At 45.7% G+C, this 26,636-nt stretch overlaps 1 protein-coding gene across 1 annotated transcript in view; it reads right to left on the bottom strand.

The window, feature by feature from the left end:
* Positions 1-5,168: 5,168 nt before the first annotated feature.
* Positions 5,169-26,636, bottom strand: part of CHMP4B (charged multivesicular body protein 4B) — a 53,922-nt gene continuing 32,454 nt past the window's right edge. Inside the window, exons 2-5 of the mRNA XM_047745612.1 lie at positions 11,689-11,866; positions 8,427-8,541; positions 7,276-7,402; positions 5,169-6,043 (exon numbers count right to left, since the gene is read on the bottom strand). Coding sequence (XP_047601568.1) covers positions 5,979-6,043; positions 7,276-7,402; positions 8,427-8,541; positions 11,689-11,866 — 485 coding nt within the window. The 3' untranslated portion in view covers positions 5,169-5,978. The remainder of the gene's footprint in view (positions 6,044-7,275; positions 7,403-8,426; positions 8,542-11,688; positions 11,867-26,636) is intronic.

Genomic DNA, 26,636 nt, shown 5'->3' with positions numbered 1-26,636 from the left:
GTGGGTCTGACACCACTGCTCCTTTCTAGGTCACACTGGATGATTTAGACCCTGTTGCCTGTGGTCTTTCTGCTCTCAGCAGGAAGATTCCTAAGAGGGATGGCCTCCTCTTTGGACCCAAGCATTTGGTCACATTGAGAGTTGGAACCTTCTGAGGGAGGGAGACAGGGAAGAGAGGCTGTGAGCCTGCCCCTCCCCCACCACTGTGGCAAGTAAGTGCTGGCAGGAGAGGGGGTGGCGAATGTGGCTCTACTGCTCCCCAGCTCTGTGACCTTGGGCAAGTCACCTTATCCCACTGAGCCTGAGTTTTCTTAGCTGCAATGTGAGGTCCTCACCTGCAAGAGTTCTTGGGTGGATAAAATAAGGATGAAGCGGATTAAGTGCTTGTTCTTAGTAAATACCTCCTTACTACTTGCCATTCTTTCTGGCTATTGTTCTTACTGAAAACCAACAAGTCCAGGCAAGTAATATTATTGGGCAAAGGAACATATTTCTGCTCCAAAAGTGGGGGCCTCTCCCCTTCACTTCAGCCCGGAGTTGCCCTGTGGGAATTTGGGTCCAGTTCAGATAGAGCTTCATGGAAGTCTAGCTCGGGACTGGTGCAGTCTTGGCTGTGGAACCCAAAGATCTGGGCTTCTACCCCAGCTCCACCTGATGCTTCTGTTGTCTGAGCAAGGCCAGGATGCAGCTTAGCAGGAAGGAAGGAAGCTATTTCTGCAGGACCGGGTACCCAGACAAGATAAGAAGGGACCTGGATAGGAAGACAGGGGAGTTGAGTTCATGCTTTGCTCTAACAGTATTTGCTATGGACTTGAAGTACCTTGGTGCCTTTGTTTCCCCATCCGTAACTCATTTCAAAATACTTTTAAAAAGATTTTATTTATTTATTTGAGAGAAAGCGCGAGTATGAGCAGGGGAAGGGGCAGAGGGAGTGGGAGAGAATCTTAAGCAGACCGCACAGAGTGTGAAATCCAACACGGGGCTCCATCTCACAACCCTGATTATGATCTGACCCAAAATCAAGAGTTGGATGCTTAACTGACGGAGCCACCCAGACACCCCCCTCATTTCACAAATATGTAACTGAAGTCTACTGACCCTGAGTCATTGACCAGCCCATGCCCACAAGAAGGCCAGAGTGGCCTCCAGGCCTTTGCGCATGCCGTTGAAAACTATCCTAACTCTGTCTTTCACACTGTTTCCCTTGCTGAGCCCTCAGCACCCCTCAATCTTGGCTAAGACAGTACTTCCTCTCACAAGCCCTCCTGGGGCAGGTACCCTCTTCTCAAAGGGTTTCACTACAATGACTATCCAGCCTGTCGGGGCAATGATGATGAAGAGGACGATGAGCTAAATGTTTTCCACCAAACCATGAGCTGGTACAAAGGCACCCCAAATTCACCTGCTGAATGGCCTTCACAGAATAAGCAATTCATCTGCTTCCTCTGTCACTTACTAGCAGTGTGACCCAGAGTTTCCCTAAAGCCTCAGTTTTCACATCTAGCAAGTGGGGCTCATAATAGCTGGGCTTCCCACCTCGACCTCACAGAGCTCTCTAAACCTTGCTGTGTGCTTGACAGGCCACGACCTCACAGCTCTATGAGGCAGCACAGTGGGTTGAACAGTACCCCCTCCCCCAAATTCTTGTCCACCTGGAACCTCACAATGTGACCTTATTTGGAATTAGGGTCTATGCAGATATAATTAAAGTAAGGATCAAGATGAGATCACACTGAATTGGGGTGGGCCCTAACAGTGACAAGTGTCCTTATAAGAGACAGCAAAGGACACACAGACACAGAGAGACGAAAGCCATGAGAAGACGACGCACAGACTAGAGTGATAGAGCTACAAGCCAGAGAACGCCCGGCGCTACCTGAAACTGGAAAAGGCGAGGAAGGAGCCTCCCCAGGGCCTCTGAGTTTGGACTTCAGGCATCTTAAGCTGTGAGAGAATAGATTTCTACTGTTTTAAGGCACCTGGTTTGTGGTCATTTGTCATTTGTCCTGGAGGCACTAGAAAAGGAAAACAGACAGGGGTGTTAGTACCTGCACATTACAGGGGAGAAAACAGGCGAAGGCAATGAGGTCACTTTCTGAGGCTCTCACAGCCCCTGTGCTACAGAGGCAGGATTTGAACCTCGTGTGCCGGGCTCCAGAGCCTTGTGCTCTTGGCATCCACATCCTGGCCTGTTGCTGCTCACACACTGGCTCTCTGTCCAGTCTCCACTTGGAAGACGCAGGAATTTACCCCATGGTACTGCTGCTTCTAAAACCACCCCCCCCAACCCCACTTCACTGAGGGAAATAGGAGGCAGCCTAAAAAACTTCATCTCTACCCATCCCCCGCCCCCAAATCTATGGCCTGAGCCACTGATTTTCTTTCCTTCCTTTCCCTATCCTCCCTGTCTCCCTTCCTTCCCTGATTCTGGACTATGTAGACCCCTCAGTCTCACACTCAAGATCGCAGTCCAGCCCCAAACTACCTCTCCAGTTCTACCTCACCCCTCTTCTCAAGCAAGCCCTTCCCCCGGTCAAATCCTCCTGAGGCATCCCTCACCTCCCTGCCTTGTTGTCCCCTCTCACAAGCCTCTCTTGGTCTAGAATGCCCCGTTCGTTGCAGGCACACATCAAAATTCCACTCCTTCTTCAAGCCCGGGCTCAACTTCCACCTCCTCCCGGCACACCCAGTCAATAGCACACTACCCCTCTGACATGAACATGCTTACACACAACATCCTTTGAGTACTTGATCTGTGCCCAGGAGATCTAGGGGGTGGGGAAATGCAGTGATCTCACTATGTGGAAAGAGAGTGGGGAATCCTGAGAGTGTGCAAAGTGGGAAGCAGAGGAGGAAGCAGAAAATCCCTGCAGGAATGAGGCAGACTATGCCCAGGAGAGGCAGGCCAGGGGACCGGAGCCCACATAAAGGCTGAGAGGCAAAAAGCACATACATGGCAAAGAGCACATGTTGTAGGAGACAGGAAATTCTGCATTACAGTATGGGAGAGACATGGGAAGAGGTTCCAGCTCATGGAAGGTTCATGTAAACCATTCTGAGGTCTAGATCCCGTCTACCTTAGTGTTCCAAAGTGTTGCCCAATGACCCTACATCAGAATCACCCAAAGTGTTTGTTAAAATGCAAATTCTTGGATCCCCACCCAGCTCAGTGGATGGGGCTCAGGACATGGAACTTTCAACAAGCTTCCTGGGTAATTACAACGCACCTTAGTTTTCCAACCACAGAAGGGGGGGGGGCAGATTGAAGGATTTGAAAGGAATGCATCATGGACAGATCTGCTTTTCAGAAGAAATGGATAGAGCTGATCTCCTATTTGTCTGTTTCAGTGTCTGCCTCTGTGGTAGACCCTTGGTGCCACCTAACTCAGCAACCATCCCCTCAACTTCCTTCCTAAAAACAGTAACGGGCTCAGAGGAGGGAGGTTCCACCCCCAGCCCAAGGGGAGAATCCTGATTGGACCCTTCTGTATAGTCCCCACTTTCCCAGACTCCTTTACAGCAAGAAATGACCGTGTAACACTTGCGTCCATGAGGTACCGGGATAGTTTTCGTGAAGGCTTCTGGGAAAGGTCTGCCTCCTGTTAACACTGGCAGAGGTGAAAGAAACACTGGCTATGCTGATCCTCCTGCTTCTAGATAGTGGGGGTGTGATGAAAGGCCATCTAATGACCGAGACGGACCAAGCCCAATAAGGAAAAGCTAATGTATAGTGGATGGCAGAGCGGAAGGATGCAAAACCCTAGTTCTTGTGACATGGTTGAGTAACGGCCTCAAACCCAGACTGCCCCCATGCCCTAGCCACCCCTATTAAGCCCTCCACCAAGCCAAGACTTCTTGTCCTGGGACTATGAGAATGTAAACACCTCGAGGGCAGGGACTGTGTCTACTGCCTGCACTCCCAGTGCCTTGAACATGCCCAGCACACAGTAGGTACACGGTAAATATGTAAATATTTGCTGAGTAAGCTTTGAACAGATAAGTAGATGACTTTACTGTTTATACCAGCCAATTGAGTCTTCTGTGGCTTGTAGCCAAGGACTTATGACACAGTAACTTTTCTCTCCAGCCTGAGAACCTCCTGAGAGCAGGAAAGAGACTGAGCATTACTAAACACGGCAAACTACAGCCTGGTACAAGGCCCACATTTAAGAAGCAGCAGCTACTTCTCAGAGGCACCCCAGACACTGCCCTCTGTTGGAAATCCAGAGCTGCCCACCCACCCAGGAGCCACGGTGATTTTATTTTTTGAAGATTTTATTTATTTATTTGACAGAGACACAGTGAGAGGGAACATAAGCAGAGGGAATGGGAGAGGAAGATGCAGGCTTTCCGCCGAGCAGGGAGCCCGATGTGGGGCTCAATGCGGGGCTCGATCCCAGGACCCTGGCTGGGATCATGACCTGAGCCAAAGGCAGATGCTTAACGACTGAGCCACCGAGGCAACCCCATCCTCCTAGGTGATTTTAATCTTAAGAGGTTTAGGGAAGGGCATTAGAGAGGGGATCCTCCCAAATTCTGCCAATTGGCATGCAATTAAGAACAAATATTCATAGATCCACTTTTCTGAAGAAGGTCCATAATGTTCATTAGGTTCTCCAGGGGCTGTAAGACTAAAGAAGAGAGAGTGGAAGAGGCTGGGCCAACTTCACATCGTGAGTCACAGCAGACCTGAGACTACTACCCGTGTCCTAGATTCTTATCACTGCCCTGCACTCTCTCTCCATGGGAAAGGTCATTTTCTTTAGTGTACCAGTGGTTCAATAAACCGATGCACCAGGTGGGCCTAGTCAATAGGAAAACCATGGTTTCCAACAGCAGGAGGCTCTGCTGTCCTGTGGGCACTGCCCATGGACACAGACATAGAAGAACTACGGAAGATCATGGAACTGCACAAGAACCACTCACTCCTGAACTGTACCCTCTGGGTACATCACGTAACATCACATAAGATGAAGGCCACAGATCCATGACCTCCAGAACTTAAAATCATTTCTAGTAAGATCCGCTCTGTTCTTTGGTTCAGACTGTTGATGCAGGTCACGCTCAAGTCTTCAACAGGTTTCGACAGACTCCACTGGGCACCACGCTAGCCTCAAGAGAGTCAGCTCCTGAAGCAAATGACAGATTGATTGAACACAACAGCAAAGTATGAAAATTAATTGAGATATTTAATAGACAGTGCAAACCATAATTTCATCTGAATATAAATGTATGCACATGTTTCCAATGAGTTATCTATCAGTTATCACAAACAGCAACAAGGACCTTAGAGCTATGTTAGAAAAATGTATAGCTGGGATTTAACTCTACAATCTCACTTGCTCTCAAGAGAACACCATCCATTTTAAATCAGTGTCACAAACTCCAAAAGACCAGGAGGGGAGGAGAAAGGGGTGGGCAGAGTGGTGAACACAGGGGCCAGCACACAGGTGATGGACAGAAATACAGTTCTCAAGGAAACCAAAGTCAGATGCATTATTACAGCTAAGGACAAGGAAAAGCCTATGGCTTTTTTAAAAAACTTTTCTGCCAGTACCATACAAGTCTTACAAAGAGATGTGCGACAAGTCAACTGACTTAAGAGGACAGAGGCTACATTTTCAGATCATTTCAACTGCAAACGGTCGGCCCATTCCATCGAGGTTCAGCAGTGGAGTTAGCGTGGTCCAGAAGCTCAATGTTGGATTTGCAAATACAGTTTATTTTACAGAAATTCAACATTATAAACAGCAGGCACCTCCCACCCTACCCACCCGCCCCCCTCCCCCTTCCCCGACCCGCTGGGTGCAGACCATGCTATGCAGAGAGTGAGCAGGGACGCGGCCCTACTGCTTTGGAGGGAGACTCAGGAGCGATGGAACCTGCCTGCACCATGTCCTGCCTGCCCCGCACACGCACAAGCCTGCCCGCTGCACAGGCCACCAGAGTCTGTCTGGGCCCAGCCTGCACTGGACCAGTTAAATGGATCCAGCCCAATTCTCCAGTTCCTTCATGTCATCCTCTTCCTCTTCCTTCTTCTTGGCTGTGTGAAGACAGAAAAGGCTACTTAGGATGGCTGGTTACAAGGATCTCGACACTTTCCAGCTAGGTGTGGGCTGTGCTACACCAAGTCTCTCAAACAGCCCTTCCCTTGGACCCAGCCTCACCCAGCTTCATTACCAGCCTATCAGCAACTGCTTCTCTGTGCCCGAAAGCTGCAACATAAAACTCCAGATAAGAGGCACAAGTCCTGGGCACCGCCCCTCCACCAGCGTCCAGGCCAGGCAAAACAAGGAGATCTACACTGGGAGTCCGTCAGAATTCGTCCCACAGCATTCAAGGAGGGGGACATCAGGAAGAACCCCAGAGGAGATCTAATCCTTGCCAGCACTCCCTCTCCACCTCAAGAGGCTTGAACCACTTCTCCGCACCCACAGGCGCTCCTTAAACAGTGTTTGGACCCCCTTTGCCTGCATCCACCACAGGCTGCTGACTCAACTTGAGGAGCCGTCTCTTCTTGATATGTGGGAGGGTAAGAGGGACTACAGCCTCGTTACTCTGCTCCCCCGGCTCTCTCTCCATGCCAAGCCAAACTTCTGTACCTCTTCTAGAAGTCTGGTGTGGAATACTTCTACCCAAGGGTGAAATAACAGAAGAGGGAGGGGGAAGGAGGAGCAGGCAGAAAGAAAGGAAGGTCTTATAGAACCAGGGCTCTAAAAAAGCCAAACATGTTTCCTTCCCACACCAGCTGCCTCTGAGACCCCAAGTTTTTGTAAGTGTGCACAGCACAGAATATTAGACAGGAACCAAAAGCTGTCCCGGAATTAAACTCTCACACCTTCTCCTAGTGCCTAGAACTTTCTCTTGTTTGGTGATGTAGGAAAAAATCATTCTGGAATAGTGGTTCTCAACTGGGGGGTGATCTCCCCACACCCTGCAGGGGACATCTGACAGTATCTGGAGACCTTTTGGGTTGTCACAACTTGGGAGAGACAGAGCCCAGGGGTGCTTGTGAACATCTTCAGTACATAAAACAACTCCCCTCCCCCAACCCAAAGAATTACCAGGCTGTGTCAATAGTGCCAAGGTTAAGAAACCCTGTTCTATAGCGAAACTAGGAAAAGACAGGTGATGATGTCTCCATGGCCATCACAACAGATCTTCTGTGATTCTCATTCCTGGGCAAACTCAGAATCCAAACGGAGGCCAACCGACCTCAAGATTACCCACAACATGGCACTAGGGGTATGTCATGACGGGGTAAGAAGTACTCACTGGGCTTTGATGGTAAGGTTATAGAGGGAACATTTGGTAGAGGGACTGTTTCGGGTCCACTGATTTCCAGCAAATTCTTGTCTAGTTCCTCCTGTTCTAGTTCTTCTAATTCTGCCATGAGCTCATCCTGGTAAAGGAAACAGAAGAGTGAGAGAGATGTCCCTGAGACTCCTACCCCCTACAGCAGTCCCGCTTTCCTGATGACTCAGACGACACACACCCCTTCTAAGAAGATCAGAAGGGAGACCAACTCCACGTCCACACTCTGACTCAAACCCTAAACATGGTTCTACTGGTGAACATAATACACTATCCAGCAGTTACAGAGTCTCTACCCAGTGTCCTGAACTAGCTGTCAGCATTTTGAGAGGAGGGATTGCATCTTTTCATTCCTCTTTCTTTATCTCAGAACTGGGTACACTCAGTGAATGTTCAGGAATATTTGCTGAATTGAAATTAACTTGACTAGTCCATCAGATTTCAGTCTGAAAACATGGAAGACCCTTGTGCTGGAAGCCAAGTCTAAGAGCCACAGGCTGTTTTCTCAGCTATACCGTGGGAATCAGATAGCACAAAGAATTAGGTTCAGTGGAGAGGACCTGACCTTCAGCAGACTCAAATCTAACACAGAATGAAATATCTTCAGCAGGGCCTGTATTGTATTTTAAAAACCTAAGACTCAAGATCCCAACTGCTACAGCAAAAACTGGTAGGTGGCCAAGTTCCAGATGGATCCCTCAGGGGTCAGGTATAAATGCTCCTTCCTTGGCTTCATCTTTACCACAAATCAGAGTTGCCCAAGGGCAAATCTGGTAACCTTCTACAAGGAAGAGTCACCTCGGCTGCCCCAGCTCCGAGCCCATGAGATGTGTAAGGTAATTATTTACTGAAACCAATTACTGACCTGAAACCTGCTGAGGGGTCCCTATGGAGAGCCCTTTACTCAACCTAAACTTCTATCCCAACGAGTGAAAGCTGTTTCTCAAAATGTAGAATTAGAGAAAGTTAATATCATGCCCTATTCATGTCCAAGACTCTGGAGGAATGAGAACTGGTGATTTCCCAACCGCATACAACCTGCCGGAGAGCCTTCAACAGCACATCAAAGGGCAGCCCACATGTCATTTGTGAAGCTTATGTGAACCACTCACCTCATCAAACTCTTCTCCAAATCCTACAGGTTTTGAAATAGCCGTTGAAATCTCCTCTGCAAGTTCTTGCTGGTCAGCAATGTCCTGCATTAACTCATCAACTTTATCGATGTCCCTTTAAATGAAATGGACAGATGTCATATTGGACAATCAGTCTTTGTAAGGAGGGTCTACGAGGCAGGAACAGAAACCCCAGGCACACGATCTGCTTCCTAACCCTACCCTCTATAATTACTTCCTGTAAGGAATTACTTGTCTTTATTATCTTTCTCCCCCTTTTAAAAGAGAATCACAGAATCAAGAGGATGGAAGTGTTCTTAGACATCATCCAGTCCAATGCCCAAGGAATGAGGCTTAGCAAAGTTAGATGTCATATTCATGATCTCTCATGTAAGCTAGTAATAAACACGTCAGACGAGACTACAGGACTTTAACTCCTGGGCCAACAGCTCTTCAAGCTCAAAGGCAATTCTGTAACTGTAGAGGGAGAGAGAAAATCACAAACCACAAAATACAGCTGTGCCACTTGATAGGTCCTTCCTATCTACTCAAATCCACTTACGGCTCCTCCAGTGGGGCCCAAAAGAAAGGCAAACATGCAGAATTACTTCCTATGCACCGTCGGTCTTCTAAACATACAATTAATCAGTGTAATCCATACACATATGCTTCAAAGCATGCACAGGAGTTTGCTGAGACGAGCTCTGCGCTTGGCATCTTGGAGAACACAGAAATGGAGCAGACATGGACCTAACTTAGGAAGCTCAGTCCAATGAACATCTACCCTCAGATAACACCTCACTTATTTACTTTTCTGGCAACCCCACATTTCTAGAGCAGAGATTAGCAGACTTTCTCTGTAACGGACCATACAGGAAATATCTCAGAATTTGTGGGCCAGACAAACTGTCACGAACACTCCACCCTGCTATGTACCACAAAAGCAGCCATAGACAATATGTAAATTAATGGGGACGACTATGTATCCATAAAACTTTATTTACTAAAATAGGTAGCAGGGCCACAGGCTATATTCTGCCAATCCCTACTCAAGAACATGGCTGAGTGCCCCCGAAGAAGTAAAAACGGCTTCAAACACTCCTTGAATATATGCTGCGAAGTCCAAGCACAACAGCAAATGCAGAATTTGTTCATGGGAGAGGCCCTCATTTGGAACCTAGTGTTACCCTGGCCTTTAATTACAACTGTAACAAGGTTGGTCATCAATTACTGAGGCCACTATACATGAGAAGTAGCCACATAATGGAAGGATCACTGAGGTCAGGAACACTGTTTTTAAAGATTTTTTTTTAAGTAATCTCTAACTCAAATTCACAACCCTGAGATAAAGAGTCACATGCTCTAGGGATTGAGCCAGCCAGGCACCCTAAGAACATTGTTAAATATGACAGCCAAGGACTGAAACCAAGAGGGGAGCCAGAAAATTCTTTAATTAAAGAATTAAATAATTTTAGAAATTAAAGAATTAAAGAAAATTCTTTAATTAAAGAATTAAAAATTTAATTAAATCGGCAAAAGCAGATTTAAGAACACAGAAATCCGAAGCCCTTGGATGCACCACGATTTTCAGGACCCCTGAGAGCATCAGGAAAAAAGACATGAACACTGATTCTAATCCCAGTTCTATCCAATCTCATCCATAACCTAGGGCAAGTCACCTCCCCTCTCTGGGACACGGCTTCCCCACCTTGATAATCAGAGGCCTGGATGAGAGGACTTTTTAAGGACCTTTCCAGCTAGAAACTTTGCTCATCACAATAACCCTGAATTACTCAGAAATACTTTTTCATCCCATGAATCTACTTTTTTTTTTAAGTGGCTCCATGCTGGGTTTAAGCCCCAGTGCAGGGCTTGAACTCACAACCCTGAGATCAAGACCTGAGCTAAGATCAAGAGTTGGACACTTAACCCACTGAGCCACCCAGGTACCCTAAGATCTGCTTCTTCAGGCAACAAGGTACAAAATCGATTTTAAAAGGAGTTCCATGTGGTTTTGATTTGAATTTCCCTGAGGGCTAATGATGGTGAACATTTTTTCATGTGTCTGCTAGCATTTGTAGATCTTCATTGGAGAAGTGTCTGTTCATGTCTTCTGGAAATTCAAATCAAAACCACATTGAGAACCACCTTACACCAGTCAGAATGGCTAAAATGAACAAGTCAGGAAACAACAAATGTTGGGAAGGATGTGGAGAAAGGGAACCCTCTTACACTGCTGATGGGAATGCAAGTTGGTGCAGCCACTTTGGAAAACAGTATGGAGATTTCTCAAAAAATTAAAAATAGATCTAATCTATGACCCAGTAAATGCACTACTGGGTATTTACCCTGAAGATACAGATATAGTGAAAAGAAGGGCCATATGTACCCCAATGCTCATAGCAGCAATGCCCACGATAGCCTAACTGGGGAGAGCCAAGATGCCCTTCAACAGATAAATGGATAAAGAAAATGTGGTCCACATATATAGTGGACTATTACTCGGCCATCAGAAAAGATGAATACCCAATTTTTGCATCAACATGGATAGGACTGGAGGGGATTATGCTGAGTGAAATAAGTCAAGGAGAGAGAGTCAATTATCATATGGTTTCACTAAGGAATAACATGAAGGACATTAGGAGAAGGAAAGGAAAAGTGAGTTAGGGGAAATTGGAGGGGGAGACGAACCATGAGGGACTGTGGACTCTGAGAAACAAACTGTGGGTTTTAGAGGGGAGGAGGGTGGGGGAATGGGTGAGCCTGGTAGTGGGTATTAAGGACGGCACATATTGCATGGAACACTGAGTGCTGTACATAAACAATGAATCTTGGAACACTACATCAAAAACTAATGATGTGGGGTGCCTGGGTGGCTCAGTGGGTTAAAGCCTCTGCCTTCAGCTCAGGTCATGATCTCAGGGTCCTGGATTGAGCCCCACATCGGGCTCTCTGCTCAGCAGGGAGCCTGCTTCCTCCTCTCTCTCTGCCTGCCTCTCTGCCTACTTGTGATCTCTGTCTGTCAAATAAATAAATAAAATCTTTAAAAAACAAAACAAAACAAAAACAAAAAACTAATGATGTATTTTATGGTGACTAACATAATACAATTAAAAATAAAAGGGGAGTTCCAAAAAAGAATGCAAATTAAAACAAACTTGGGTGTTTGAATGGATAAATCAAAGGGTCGCCCAAGGCCATGTCCCGGGATTGAGGCCCTGCCACACGGGTGCCCCCCCCCGACCAGTGGGTAGCCACGTACATGTTGTCATGGGCAGCCTTCATGGCCTTAGCAGCATAGCCCATGTTCTTGAGCACCTCAGTGTTGGTATTGGCATTCTCCAGGGCCTCCCGCTGAAACTCGATGGTGGACAGAGTGCCGTCAATCTGCGCCAGCTGCTTTTCATACCTCTTCTTGCGCTTCAGTGCCTGGAGGGCCGCTGCATCGGGGGAAAAAACAGGGTTTCAGAGAGCCTGACATCAGAATATCCCAGAGTTCACTTGAGCCTTCGCCCTAATTATAATCCATGCACCTCAGCTGGTGCCTCCACTATAACACAAGGTTATTAGTCTCTTCTACACAAAGAACACATTCCATTTTCTAAGAAAACTACAAAATTCACATATTTCAAAGTGCAGCAAAGCATACAAGCTCAAGCTCACACTATGTAACCACACCCCCACAAATCAAAGCACGGAGAGGGTCTGAGACAGAGAATGTGTTTTGGGGCCATACTACTTTAGGTTCAAATCCCAGCTCACAGACTTAGGTGAGCTACTCAGCTTCCCCAACAGGTTTGTTGTGAGAAATGAGATTATATATATAAATACCTAGCACAACTTAAACATAGTGGACACTAAAAAACAACACCTCTAATTATTTTTTTATTAAAGATTTTTTTAATTATTCATTTATTTGACAGATCACAAGCAGGCAGAGAGGCAGGCAGAGACAGAGGAAGGGAAGCAGGCTCCCCACTGAGCCGAGAGCCCGAATCCCAGGACCCTGGGTTCATGACCTGAGCTGAAGGCAGAGGCTTTAACCCACTGAGCCACCCAGGCGCCCCAACACCTCTAATTATTATAAAGCAGCTTTAAAGTATCATTTTGTGCTAACTCAATTATAAAAACAGTAAATAATAACTATACTAAATACTGGATAAGTTAGGGTTAAATGCCCCCTCACACACAGCTGACAACTGTAAGTTGATATACTGACTCTGAAAACCAACATGGCAACACATAGCAACAGCCCTAATGATGCTCCTGCCCTATGACCCAGTAATCTCCTTCTGGAAATTCAACAAAAGCAAAAATTCTCATGCCCAAACATGGTTACTGTGGCATTCTCTATCATAGAAAACAACACAACTAAAATAAAGTCAGAATTCCCTGCCAGCGACAAATCTGGAGTCTGACCATTTAGCTAAGTCAATGTCATCATCTAGCTATGCTTCCTGGCATGTTAAGGCTGGAGAAATCATCTTGTTGTTCTTAGATCCAGTCAGGGCGAGCAATCCGACCAAGGCGAATCTGTGCTAGAGCAGGAGCCAAAAGCACATCTCTCTACTCAAACCCAAGGTGCCTTCCCCTTGCCATCTCAATTCCCTTCTTGGCACCTAAAGGTATCTTTAGTACATATCTTAGATGGGTATCAAAGCCAGAACGAATGGGACCCTACTTGGCCTGGACAGCACTAGTCTTCAACACAGACAAACACACACAGACACCCCCCGACACATGCTCCACCATGTCCCTGAGCTCCAGACCAGAGCCATCCCCATCTCCGGCAGGCTTTTAGGGACATGCAATCATCTCGCTTACAGGGCTGTGACTTCTCCATACGTCACGTGAATAGGTCCCATGCTCCTCCTACTCATGCTTCCTGTTAGCCTAGGACTGCATCCTAAGAACCATCTGCTAAGAAACTGCACGGAAGCCGTCCATTCTTCCTCTAAAATGAGCAAATAAAACCACTAGGAAAATTCTTCCAGCCAAAGGATAAAGCAGGCTAATGAGAAACTGCAAAAAATCTGAAGAACAATGAAATGTGCCTCCTTAAAAGTTGACAAGACAGTCAACCTGCTATCTCCCTTGATCCCTGCGTGAATGGCCTATGACCTCAAGAAGTCCAACCCGCAGTCACACCCAGGGGTCCCCAAGACTCCTTACTGAACACCTTCACCTGCTAATTACTAAGTCATACATGCTATGGAAGCACCTCACAAAACAGAAACCCTTTAAGGTAGAGACGGCCACCCTTTTTAGCAGATGAGGAAATAGTTTCAGAGAGGTTATGTAATTCAGGTCACCAGGTGGTAAGTGGCAGAAGGAATTAAGCCAAGGGTGGAACCCCAAAGTCCATGCTCTGCCATTCTAGCTATTATGCCTTCCACTTAATGAAAAAGGCAGGATCCTCCCCTGGAGAGGTCATCCGGTCCAGTGGGGAGTGGGATCACAGAAGAGGGAGTGCAAACCCAACTATGTCATTCCTTTGCTTAAAAACCCTCAGCAGTTGGGGCGCCTGGGTGGCTCAGCTGGTTAAGCGACTGCCTTCAGCTCAGGTCATGATCCCAGGGTCGTGTGATCAAGCCCCGCATCGGGCTCCCCTGCTCAGTGGGGAGCTTGCTTCTCCCTTTGCTCTGCCTGTGTTCTCTCGTTATCTCTAACAAAATCTTAAAAACAAAACAACAACAAAAAACCCTCAACAGCTCCCTGTACCCACATGACAAAGCCTCCACATGGTTGAATATGACCAGTAAAATCCTGCAAGGGACCGGGATTGTCCCCACAGGTTGGGTTCTGGGAGACCTTTGCCATTGACCATCATGGCAGAGGGAAGATGTCCTGGGACATAAGTGCTCAGGGCCTGGGGTTTCTTTCCTGTGCCTTCCTTGGTGTTGTGTTGCCTTTCCACAGAAACAAACTCAGACATATCCTAATCAACAAATGATTCTCAAGTTTCCTTTCTTTTCTTTCCTTTTTATTTTTAAAATTAACATATAATGTATTATTTGTTTCAGGGGGATTCTCAGGTTTTCTCAAGTCAATGTCTCACAGTGCCTCTTTCCCAGATCCACCTCCTCAGCCGTCCTCACCACCCATGTCATAGCCCAGTCTATAAAAACTTCTCTGCCATGTTCATGAGTAAAGTAAGCAAGGTGTCTGCCTGCCTGCCATGTGGTAAGCAAGCAAGATGGCTATGGCAGTCTCATCCACCTTCTCATTTAATCTTCCTGCACCCAGTCATGGGGCAAAGATCCCAGATCTATTACTAACAAAGACACTGGAGATCAGAAAGGTAAAGCGGCTCATACAAGTCATACTGCTGTTATATGGAGAGGGGAGGGCTCAACCACTTGTCTGTGTAAACCCTCAGGTCTCTACTCCTCCCACACAGGCTCAAAATGAGGTCAAGTGAGACTGGAACGAACAGTCCTCAAAAATGAACAAGGAGGGGCGCCTGGGTGGCTCAGTGGGTTAAGCCGCTGCCTTCAGCTCAGGTCATGATCCCAGGTCCTGGGTTCAAGCCCCGCATCGGGCTTTCTGCTCAGCAGGGAGCCTGCTTCCTCCTCTCTCTCTGCCTGCTTGTGATTTCTCTCTGTCAAATAAATAAATAAAATCTTTAAAAAAAAAAAAATGAACAAGGAGATGACCCACCTGCCTTGCTTTTCAGTGTCTTGAGTGTACCAGGAGCCTTGACTTTATATAGTCAGCTACCTTCTGATTTTTTGTTTTTTCTCCTTTTTTCAAATTTCGTTATTGGGGTGTTTTTTCTTTCTTTCTTTTTTTTTTTTGTTCCCCCAGCCCAAACCTTTGTGTAGAGGGCTGACTCAATAAATCACAGAGAGGGAGCTGCTCTGCTTTGTATGAAACCCCAACCCAGAAGCAGGGTGTCTACGAATGCTTTAGCACCAGGTTCCCCATACATTCTGATTTTTTTTTTTTTTAAGATTTTATTTATTTATTTGACAGAGAGAAATCACAAGTAGGCAGAGAGGCAGGCAGAGAGCGAGGAGGAAGCAGGCTCCCTGCTGAGCAGAAAGCCCGATGTGGGGCTCAAACCCAGGACCTGGGATCATGACCCGAGCCGAAGGCAGCGGCTTAACCCACTGAGCCACCCAGGTGCCCCCATTCTGATTTTTAAAACCAAATTTATTCTTTCCCTATTAACATATGAGATTTAGAGAACTGCTTTAATTTTTTTTCCTAATACATTCGTCTGCCTTCAGCTCAGGTCATGGTCCCAGGGTCCTGGGATCGAGTCCTGCATCGGGCTCCCTGCTCTGCGGGAAGCCTGCTTCTCCCTCTTCTACTCCCCCTGCTTGTGTTCCCTCTCTCATTGTGTCTCTTTCTGTCAAATAAATAAATCAAAATCTTAAAAACTTTATTTACTTTTGAGAGAGTGTGCGCACATGTGCGTGAGCACGTGAGTGGGGGGAGAGGCAGAGGGAGAAGCACACTCCCGGCTGAGCAGGGATCCCAATGTGGGACTCGATCTCAGGGTCCTGGGATCATGACCTGAGCCAAAGGCAGACGTTTAACTGACCGAGCCACCGCTGCAATCATGACTTGAGCCAAATGCAGATGCTGCAACAACTGAGCCACCCAAGTACCCTCTAATACATTTTCAATTAGCAATGACTCCTTGTATGCCAATCTTTCATTTCTCTGATCTCCACATTACTTCTAAAATTCCCCAAGTAATAAATGATCTGACAGCAAATACCCAAACATATCAGTGCAGTAAACAAGAGACCCCCATCAATGAAATGTTCTATTATTCATGTTTACAGACCAATATTGAGCACAATGGCTGGTACACAGTAAGTGCTTCATATATATTAAACTGAACCTCTAATTTCATCTGTATTTTGAGGTTTTTTATGTATTTTAGGCAGGGTTCCTCACATGTGGTACACCCATATTTTATCTCCTGTGTACCTCTGACTCAAAGGAGAAATGATAATGTCTCACTGAAACACTAGCTAGAACAATCATTTGATAGGATTCTTTCCCTGCATCCCTCCTGGCCCATAAACAGGAACTTTTGGAAGCACCTGCCCTTTCCTCCATCTTCACCATGAGGTGTGCTCTTGGAGAGGAAGAAAAGGGCCTGAGCAAACAGCCTGGCCCTCTAGGACTTCCCCCTCCTGCCTGCAGGGTTCACACTGTCTTCCTCTCCATGCAATGAACTCTCCAGGATGGTACCTGGCACGGACAGTTGATTTATTTACCCCAATTTAACTCCTGTGTTTATTTCTCAACTAGTTAAGAACTCTAAAAAGAAAGGGTACACTATCATTTTCTCCCTTCATTTTCATGAGTGATCTCCCCCAGCCACCAAAAAAGTTTAATTTATTTTAGTGGGGGAGCAGTAGAAGGCCAGGGAGAGAAAGTCTCAAGCAGACCCTCACAGAGCGTTGGGCCCAATGCAGGGCTTGGACTCACGCCCCTGAGATCAGGACCTGAGGTGAAACCAAGAGTCGGCATTTAACTGTGCCATCCAGGTGCCCCTAATGTAATCTTGAAATTAGGGGCAGCTGGGTGGTTCAGTGGTTAAGTACCCGACTCAGCTGTAGCTCAGGTCCTGATCTCAGGGTAGTAAGATCCAGCTCTGTGTCAGGCTCTGCACGGAGCATGGAGCCTGCTTAGGATTCTCTCTCTCCCTCTGCCTCTGCCCCTCCTCCTGCTTGCATATTCTCTCTCTCTCGAAATAAATAAAATCTTAAAAGAAAAAAAAATATTAGACATGAAGTCACCACTTGGGGACAAGGATATGTATAAACATAAATATTATTTTTTAAAGATTTTAATTTATGTATTTGACAGAGACACAGTGAGATAGGGAACACAAGCAGGGGAAGTGAGAGAGGGAGAAGCAGGCTTCCCGCTGAGCAGGGACCTCCCCCCCCACCCCAATGCAGGGCTCAATGCCAGGACCCTGGGACCATGACCTGAGCTGAAGGCAGACACCTAACGACTGAGACACCCAGGCACCCCTGGGAACATAAATATTCATAGCATCTGAACCTGTCTATATTTTAGAAAAGTGTGGCAGAATGGTAAAGTATAACTTAGGGCAAACTAAAGGAGTAAAATGCCACTCTTCCTGCATACTGTTACACTTAAAGTGATATATCATCCATCCCAACCTTATTTCTGACCACAGGAATTTACTTCAAATATGTAGCCAAAGTTTAAAGAGACAAGCCCTGGGATGCCTGGGTGGCTCAGTCGGTTAAGCACCTGCCTTCAGCTCGGGTCATGATCCCACAGTCTTGGGATCAAGTCCCACATCAGGCTTCCTGCTCAGCAGATCACATCACATCAGCCTCCCTTCTCCCCTCCCTCTCCCTCCCTACTCCCCCGCTTGTGCTCGCTCTCTCTCTTAGATAGATAGATAGATAGATAGATAGATGGACGAGCCCAATGTTTTACATAAATACATGCTGGCTCTTAGTGTTTTGCCTTATACGTCTCCAAATTCCTGATGGTTGGGTTTAAAAAAACAAGTACTGGGTTCTTACTCTAAGAAAAAAATATATAACTGTGTGAGGTGCTGGATGTTAACTAAACGTATCATTTCATAATACATACATATATCAAATCATTATGTTGTATGTTAGCTAAAACTAACACCATGTTATGTCAATTATATCTCTATAAGACGGGGGAAGGAATGAAAAAAATAAAAGCAAGTACTGGGTTAACAAGGAGTTCATCTAAACCAAATATTCAAAGAGGTATCCAAAGAAATCCCTTTTCCTGTCAAAGGACCCCAGTGTCATTCATAACCACGGTGGCTTTAACAGCCGAAATCTAACTCAGGCCAACAGAAGTTAAAGAGGTTGCTTTTAGATGGAAAAAAATAGTCCTTGGAATCTCCATATTTAATTATGCCTTTGCCGGTTCCAAGAGAGTAATTACAGCAGCAATTACAGAATCTAATAACCAGCTTTATTGGCTCTGAAAGCTGAAGCAAAAACAACTCCAACCATGTTGAAATAAACACTGGTCTCCAGACAGTTGCTTCATTAGACACTCTAAACAGCTATTTGGAGGAATAATACAAAAGAGATACCCCATGAAACAGAGAGACCAGTTGAAAAGACATTCAACTAGGACTGGAAACTCCTTCTGCAAGGCACCTGTTAGTGAATGCACAGAAACCATTTTCAGAGATCACACTAATTCAATACAACTAGCTAGGATGCTCCTTTCTCTTAACTTAGGCAAAGGCAGACTTGACTTCTCTTTGAAGAGTTGCTGCGGAGGGCAAATTTGCCTGCCCTGGTCTGGGGGCATTCAGGAGAGGAGCCACGAACCCAGGGCATCTCAACAGATCCCAAAAAGTCATAATTGTACACTCACGACTAGTACAGAGAGATTTAGGCAAGGAGGGCCCAGTGATATCTCCTCTCACTGAATGAATGAATGATGGTGTCCTTTCAAAGGCCCAAGATTCTATACCTGAGTTCATCTAGCAGAAGATAACAAAGACTGGAAGGGAAGGAGGAGAATGCTGTTCCTTTCCCACTCTCAGCACACAGCAAACACAAACACACTCCAGAGGACACTTACACACAAATGCAACAGTAAGTGGGAATTCTGAAGAACACTCAGCAGCCTGGTCACGGCAGGACACTGGCAGGCAGGCCGCTGAGTGAAGCTGAGGGAGACCCCGCTTTGCCTGCATCTCGCAATCATTCAGATGTTCCCGCTCATCATGCCCATGACTAAACCTCAAGAGGTTCAGGGTACCCTCAGCCAGGAGAACCACATCTGGCCTTCAACCAATAGTCAACCCAGCCACTGGTCACTGTGCTGGGGTCACCTGTCATCTGTCCTATGTATGTGGGCAAGAAAAGACCCAAAGTCAAAACAACCAAGTTCATCACCAATGTCAAAGAAAGCCATTCTCCTTCACGGATGGTTATTAGTAACCATCCCTACACCACACGGCATCAGATGTCCTGCCAGACCCTGACTAAATGAGTTATAACTCTGGCATCAAAAGGGGGAGGGGTGTGCACCTGAAGTATTCTCAGAGATCCTGAAGTCCGACCTGTCTCATTAGGTGACTGAGGAAAAACAATGCCCAGAAAAGGTAACACAGCTTGCCAGGATCACACCTCAACTCTCTTGTCTCCAAATTAAGTTGCTACAAATAAATTAGCAGTTCCCCACCATAAGTAAGCAGTTCCCAAAGCTCTTTCATCCAATTGCCAAACCCTGCCCTTTGCAAATCCCATTTAAAAGCTCATGCTGACACATGAAAGAACCAGAAAGCTTCCAGTATTCTCTCTGAAGTTCCCAGTTAGAAGAAAAAGGAAAAAGAATGGAAAAGAGGTCCAAGATCTGCCTGGTTCCAGAATACTTTCCGTAAATGGGTACTGCTGAACCTGTCCACAGTTTCAGAAGATATGGGCAGGGGCTGGGCTCTCATTTCTCTACCTTGTATATAAATGGCATGGGGCCATGGATGGCTCAGTTGCCTAAGCATCCGACTCTTGGTTTCAGCTTAGGTTGTGGTCTCAGGGTGGTGGGACCGAGCCCTGAGTCAGGCTCTGCACTCAGCATGGAGTCTGCTTGAGATTCTCTCTCCCTCTCTCTCTCTGCTCCTCCTGCTCATGCTCTCTCACTCTCTCTCTCTAAAATAGACAATCTTTAAAAAAAAAAAAAAAAAGTGGCAGGAATAGCATGGATCTAGAGGAGCTACAGAAAGGTCTCAGAAACCCACATGGGCCTTAATTTAAGGCTAGACAGAGGCTGTTTTGTGTCCATCCTCACTCAGTATCCCAAGGCCCACCTGCGAAAAGAGGGCCTCATCCTGCAAAAGCCTTGGAATGCTGTATTTATGCCCACACAGCTGAAGAGTGCAGGCGAGAGGTACAGACAGCATTTTTCAGAGCAGGCTCCTTCTCTGTGATCTATCTCCCTGTTCCCCTAATTTGCTCTCCGTGGCCTGGAGCTAATGTGCTCCATTTAGAGATGGTAAAATAAGTACTTGTGTATGACCAGGCAAGTAGAGTCTGAAACCCTACTGACTTGGTCAGCAAACACACAGGAAGTACAGTACTCGCTGCAAGGAAAAATTCTAGAGAGAAAGAAAGAAGCCCCTTATCTGTTTAATGGGGACAAATATGAAAGAAATATGCCCTCAATTAACAATCTAACAATATATCAAATTGCTCCAAGTCATTTAAACAACACATAGAAAGTATGTTCTGCAAAGGTCAGATAAAGACATGATAAGACACCTTTCAAACAATCTTAGGAAATGCTAGGTCATGCCAAGTTAACATGGTCATTTAGGGAATCCAGCCATTCAGCTGTGAGTTTCAGTTCCACTATCAAGTAAACCCCAAAAAATTACTGAACCTCACTAATTCTCAGATAATAATACTCTAATAAAATATAATACTCTAATAATAAAAATCCAGCGTTATTTTGAGGATTAAAATGAAATACATATGTGAAGCACCTGGCACAGGGCCAAAATGGCCAAGTGCTCAGTAAATGCAGGTCACTGGTCTTACTAGTAATTGTAGGACTTCTCAGAGCCTGTATTAACAGAAAAGTTACCATTACCGCCACCATGCCTTCCCCCACAAAAAGATAGCTTGGGGAAAAAAAACAATTTAAAACCACCTTGATGGGCGCCTGGGTGGCTCAGTGGGTTAAGCCGCTGCCTTCGGCTCGGGTCATGATCTCAGGGTCCTGGGATCGAGTCCCGCATCGGGCTCTCTGCTCAGCAGGGAGCCTGCTTCCCTTCCTCTCTCTCTGCCTGCCTCTCTGCCTACTTGTGATCTCTGTCAAATAAATAAATAAAATCTTTAAAAAAAAAAAAAAAACAACAAAAAACCACCTTGATCAGTTAGCCAACATAAGCTTCACCATCCTTTGTCTCCCAGTTGATGTGTATGAGCACTGGTGTGCACAGAAAAGAACACAGGGCTGCTTGGTGTCAGAATCCTGGCTCTGACACTAGCCTGAGGTAAGCTATTTCACCACTTCAACAAATGGAAAAATGGGAGTCATTAGCACTACCCCTAAGATGAATGAGAAAAACAATCTCTCTGGAAATACTCAATAAATGGGAGCTTTCTCCTCATTCTGCCCACTTCTTGAACCTTCTGCCTTTCTCTCCTTGCCTGTGTCTGATGTTCTCTCTGGGGATCTCTGTATCTTCTTTTCCCTGTGCTGTTCCTCCTCCTAGCCCAATGTGTCTCTCCAAGAAACAGTATGTATCTGTGGCAAGGCGGAGAAAAACAGAATATAGAACAGCAGCTAACACTTACAAGGAGCTTGCTGGGTAGTAGGCCCTGTGACTGGTGCTTTATGTGTGCACTGGATCCTCCCAATAACCCTAAAAGCAGGTACTGTTATTGCCCCCACTGGCAGGAAAATTGAGGCTCAAAGAGTTTATCACTTGCCCAAGTCATATGGTTAGACAGTAGGAGGCCTGAGATCAATGCCAAGCTGCCTATCTGCAAAGGGCGTGTTCTTACTCCGCAGAGGAACATCTTCTGCACTGAGCAGGCAGCTGGCCTGCTTCTGCCTGAGCTTAGGGATCTGAGAGCCTCCCATGCCTTTCCCACCTAAAAGATTCCACAAGCTAGCAGTCTGGCACCAAGGGCACCCAAAGGCAGCTCAGTCTGCCCAGAAACACTTGACTAGTTGGTAATCCATGAGGGTAGGCAGTAAAACCCTTTGGCTGAAAAAACAAATTTTTTTTTTTTCCAGCAGATTTTAAATTGGTTAAAAGTATATGTGATAAAATCCAACCATTTCATTAGTTCCTCTGTATTTAGGTTGACAATTCTACATAGCCGGGGAGACTGTAATGAGTTGTTTTCTGTTTTAAAGAATATCTTCTTCCCTCATGCCTGCCCTGTATTTTCCCCAGGCCATAAGCTCCTCAAGAGTGGAACCTATAGCTCTGTGCCCCTAATAGCACTGATACACAGAAAAGAGAGGGGGTACTCCATAATGCCCAATTTTGCCCTGTCGTTTCTCTGAGGTCAGTGGGCTCTGCCCTCTGTCCTCTCACCCCATAATGTCCTCTAGATCTTTTCCCAAGACCTAAAATAACTTTCCTTCTATATTCTAGAAGACCCCAGGACTATAGCTATAAGAACCTGATAAAGTTTCTCAAACTTCTATCACTGGATTACCTTTTTTTTCCCTGTATTAACTCCCGTTGGGATGCCTAGAACTCTTTTTTTTTTTTTTTTTTTTTAAGTAATTTCCACACCCAATATGGGGCTCACAACCTGAGATCAAGAGTCACATGCTTTACCGACTGAGCTAGCCTGGTGCCCCATGATGCCTACAACTTTAAAACCAGAGTCCAGGGGCTTGTTTAAGTGACAGTGAGCCTAGGACCTCCCCCTTGTGACTATATCTGAGAAGAAGTAGCAGAGAGCCAGAGTAAGCAGAATATTGTTCCAGACTGGACCAGTGGGAGTGGCCCAGGCCATGAAGAAGAACAGAAAATGGTCAAGAGAAGTCAGACCCATGGAGAGGAATAGTGCAAACAACTGTGTGGCTGCATCATCTTGTTCCTAGAAGCGCAGCTGATAGCTTCCCAGTGCTCTGCTGCAGCTGGGTTCAATAGGGGCAGGAAGAAGAGGTGTTTCACTTCCCAGATACAGTAGGCATCCAGGGAGTAGCTCTTGTGACAAGGATAACTCAGGGCAAGGTGGGGTAACTAGGACCCCAGGAAGGAAGGTAATCTGCCTTTAGTTATTGAGGGCCACAGTCAGACAGCTTGTGCTTTGGGATCCAAGGCCAAGGTTCAGAAAAATTTCATTTAAACAGCTATCAGAAACTAAAACTAAGCACCCATGCAACCCAAAGAAACGTCTTAGGTGTTCCATGTCTTAATACATAAATTTGAATGTTACATATTTCACACGAAAAAAATCCAGATTTGTGGCTTCCTTTTGATAATGCAAATTTTCTGGCAACAACCTGATGCAACTAAGTAGTAGGCACCCTTTCAGAAGCACGTACTCTCTAGTGCCTCTCACTGCCCACCACTGCCCACTCTCATATACATGGCCATGTTAATCATTTACATGTCCTGACTACTCCATAACACTAGACATTAATCTTAAATCTGGAGGAAACTGTTATGAATTATCTGGGACAATCGCTTGCCTTCAGGCAGTTAAGGTTATTCCCAACTTAAGGACAAGCAACTGAAGGTTCAACAACTTGCTCAAGGTCATGAAGTTAGAGGTAATGGCCAAGAAGGAATCTAAGCCAGGTGACCTGTCCCCTGGGACAATGCTCTTTCCACTACTCAGGGAGACGTGTGTCTAGACAGAACCTGAAATATGGGTCCTGTGATCCTGAATCTAGCTTCTTAATCTAAATCTGTCATGATCAAATTATGTCACTTAGCAAGTCCCTCTTAGGGCTCCGACCCCTCATCAAGGACACAGGAAAGGTGGATTAGATGCTCCCTCTAAGGTGTTCCTCCAGGTCTAATACTACATGAACCTGTATAGTTCTAAAATTTCCAGTAACTGATTAAAACAAACACTAAAGGCTTTTTCTGACTGACCCTGTGTGATCTTGAAAATGTAATTAACATCAATACACTCCATTTCCTGAGAGTTTCACTTCATCAAGTTTTTCCTGTCCAATAAAATTAGCAGTATCTCTTTTAACTGGTTTCACAAATTTGTATTAGAAAAATCACAGGCTCCTTCTAGCCTCTGCACTCAGCTGCCCCAGCTGGGCGGAGGAAGTCAGCACTCATGCCCAACATTAGCCACAGATGTCATTCATATATGTCATTCAGCGAAAAGAGGTAATTACAGTTAGAAGGTAAAGCTAGATGCCCTCACTCTCCACTTCCCTATAAGCTCTGGCACTGCTGACCTCCTCTCTCTGAAATGCCTCTCTCCTGTTAAGTCTTAGAAGATACCCTAGAATCTGGCTCCCTGGCTCCCACAGTCATTTCTTCTTGGGTTTTTCTAGATCCTTTCTCTTCTTCTCAATTCCATGTGGTGGGATGGGGCTCAACCTTGATTCTGAGTTCTTTTCAAATATACCAACCTGAGTTAACACACCTGTTCAGAGCCTTGTATTTTATTCTTTCATTTAATCCTTACAATAAGGAATTAGTCTTATTAGTCCATTTATAGATGAGGAGATTTGAGGCTGGAGAGATTATGTAACTTGCTAACCTCTCAAAGCTTGTTAATAACCGGCACAGTAAGGATCCAAATCCATATTCCTCCTGCTTCTATCCAAGATAAAATGGCGGGGACTGAACTTAACCTCCTACCTAAGAAAAATGAAACAACGATTTGCAAGACACTAGACATCAGGTAAAAAAAAAAGTTCAGTGATCCTTGAGAAATGGGAAATAAACTAGGTGACAACTGCCCTAGTTTATTGCTTTGAGAGTCTTCGAGGCCTCAGAGCCAGGAGAGAAAACCCAGGTAGAGCCTGGCAAGCTTCCCTAGTTGACAAGATACAGCTAAGAGTCTAGAGAGACCAAAGTGGCTAGAGTTCACAGGAGACAAAGAGAGGACAAAGCTGGAGGAGGTGGAGGGGAGGGAGACAGAGAACACATAACACAAACTCTTGGAGATCTGCAGTCCCTTCAAGTATCCAGCAAAATATTGATCAGTCCAAGTGTGAAGAAATTATCTGAGGCCAAGGAAAGGATCACTCAAAAGGGTAAGAAAGAAAAGTACCAGGTGCTCACATGGGGCTGGTTATAGCACCTGTCCCTCAGCCATACTGAAAAACCTCGTAATTCGTGGGGTTTTGGGTAGAGTATTCAGAAGTGTCTTATCTCAATAGCAGGGAATAAATAGCCCTGCTCTGGGCCCACCTAACAAATTTTAAAAGCGGGACCCCAAAACAGAAATTGTTACCAACAAAATTAACTATGCCAGACAAAGCTTAAGAATATAGGAATAGGGGCACCTGGGTGGCGCAGTGGGTTAAGCCTCTGCATTCGGCTCAGGTCATGATCTCAGGGTCCTGGGATTGAGCCCCACATGAGGCTCTCTGCTCAGCAGGGAGCCTGCTTCCCTCCTCTCTCTGCCTGCCTCTCTGCCTACTTGTGATCTCTCTCTGTCAAATAAATAAATAAAATCTTTAAAAAAAGAAAGTATAATACAATAAGTTAAATATGTATATTATAATTCTAAAGTATTAAAAATAACAAAGAATTACAGCTAACAAGCCAACAGAGGAGAGAAATGGAATCATAAAACCACTTAGCCCAAAATAAGGCAGAAAAAGAGAAAAAAATGGAAGCAAAGAACAGATGAGACAAATTTTAAAAAGAGCATGATGGCAGATTTATCTTTAGCCATATCAATAATTACATAAAAGCTCACTTTCTAAATGCTTCAATTAAAAGACAGAAGGGGACACCTGGGTGGCTCAGTTGGTCAAGCATCTGCCTTTGGCTTTGGTCATGACCCCAGAGTCCTGGGATCAAGTCCTGCATCGGGAATCCTTGTTCAGCAGGGAGCCTGCTTCTCCCTCTGCCTGCTGCTGCCCCTGCTTGTGCTCTCTCTCTCTCTCCCCCCCCCCCCTCTGACAAACAGTAAAATCTTCAAAAAACAAAACAAAAAAAAAGGCAGAAGTTATTGGGGAACCTGGGTGACTCAGTTGCTTAAGTGTCTGACTCTTGCTTTTAGCTCAGGTTATGATCTCAGGGTCCTAGGATTGAGCCCCACAAAGGCATCCACAGTCAGCAAGGAGTCTGCTTAAGAATTCTCCTTCTCCCTCTGCCCCTCCCCCTGCTCATGTTCTGTCCCCCCCTCTCTCTTTCAGATTAAATCTTCTAAAAAACTAAAAATGAAATGTGTAAGTTAAATGACTAGATTAAAAATCCAACTATATGCTACCTACAAAAAAATGTACTCCAAACATAAAGACAAATAGGTTAAAAGTAAAAGAATAGAAAAAAGATTACCAATATTACACTATTCAAAAGAAAGCTGGAATGGCGGGGCACCTGGGTGGCTCAGTGGGTTGGGCATGTGCCTTCAGCTCGGGTCATGGTCTCAGGGTCCTGGGATGGAGCCCCACATTGGGCTTCCTGCTCATGGGAAGTCTGCTTCTCCCTCTCCTTCTGCCCCTCCCCCCACTGCTTGTGTTCTCTCTCTCCCTATCTCAAATTTTAAAAATCTTAAAAAAAGGAAGAAAGAAAGAAAGAAAGCTGGA

This window comes from Lutra lutra, chromosome 9 (assembly GCF_902655055.1).
Source record: "Lutra lutra chromosome 9, mLutLut1.2, whole genome shotgun sequence".
Taxonomy (NCBI): Eukaryota; Metazoa; Chordata; class Mammalia; order Carnivora; family Mustelidae; genus Lutra; species Lutra lutra.
Note: the sequence above shows the minus strand (reverse complement) of the source record. Positions and strands in the feature narration are given on the sequence as shown.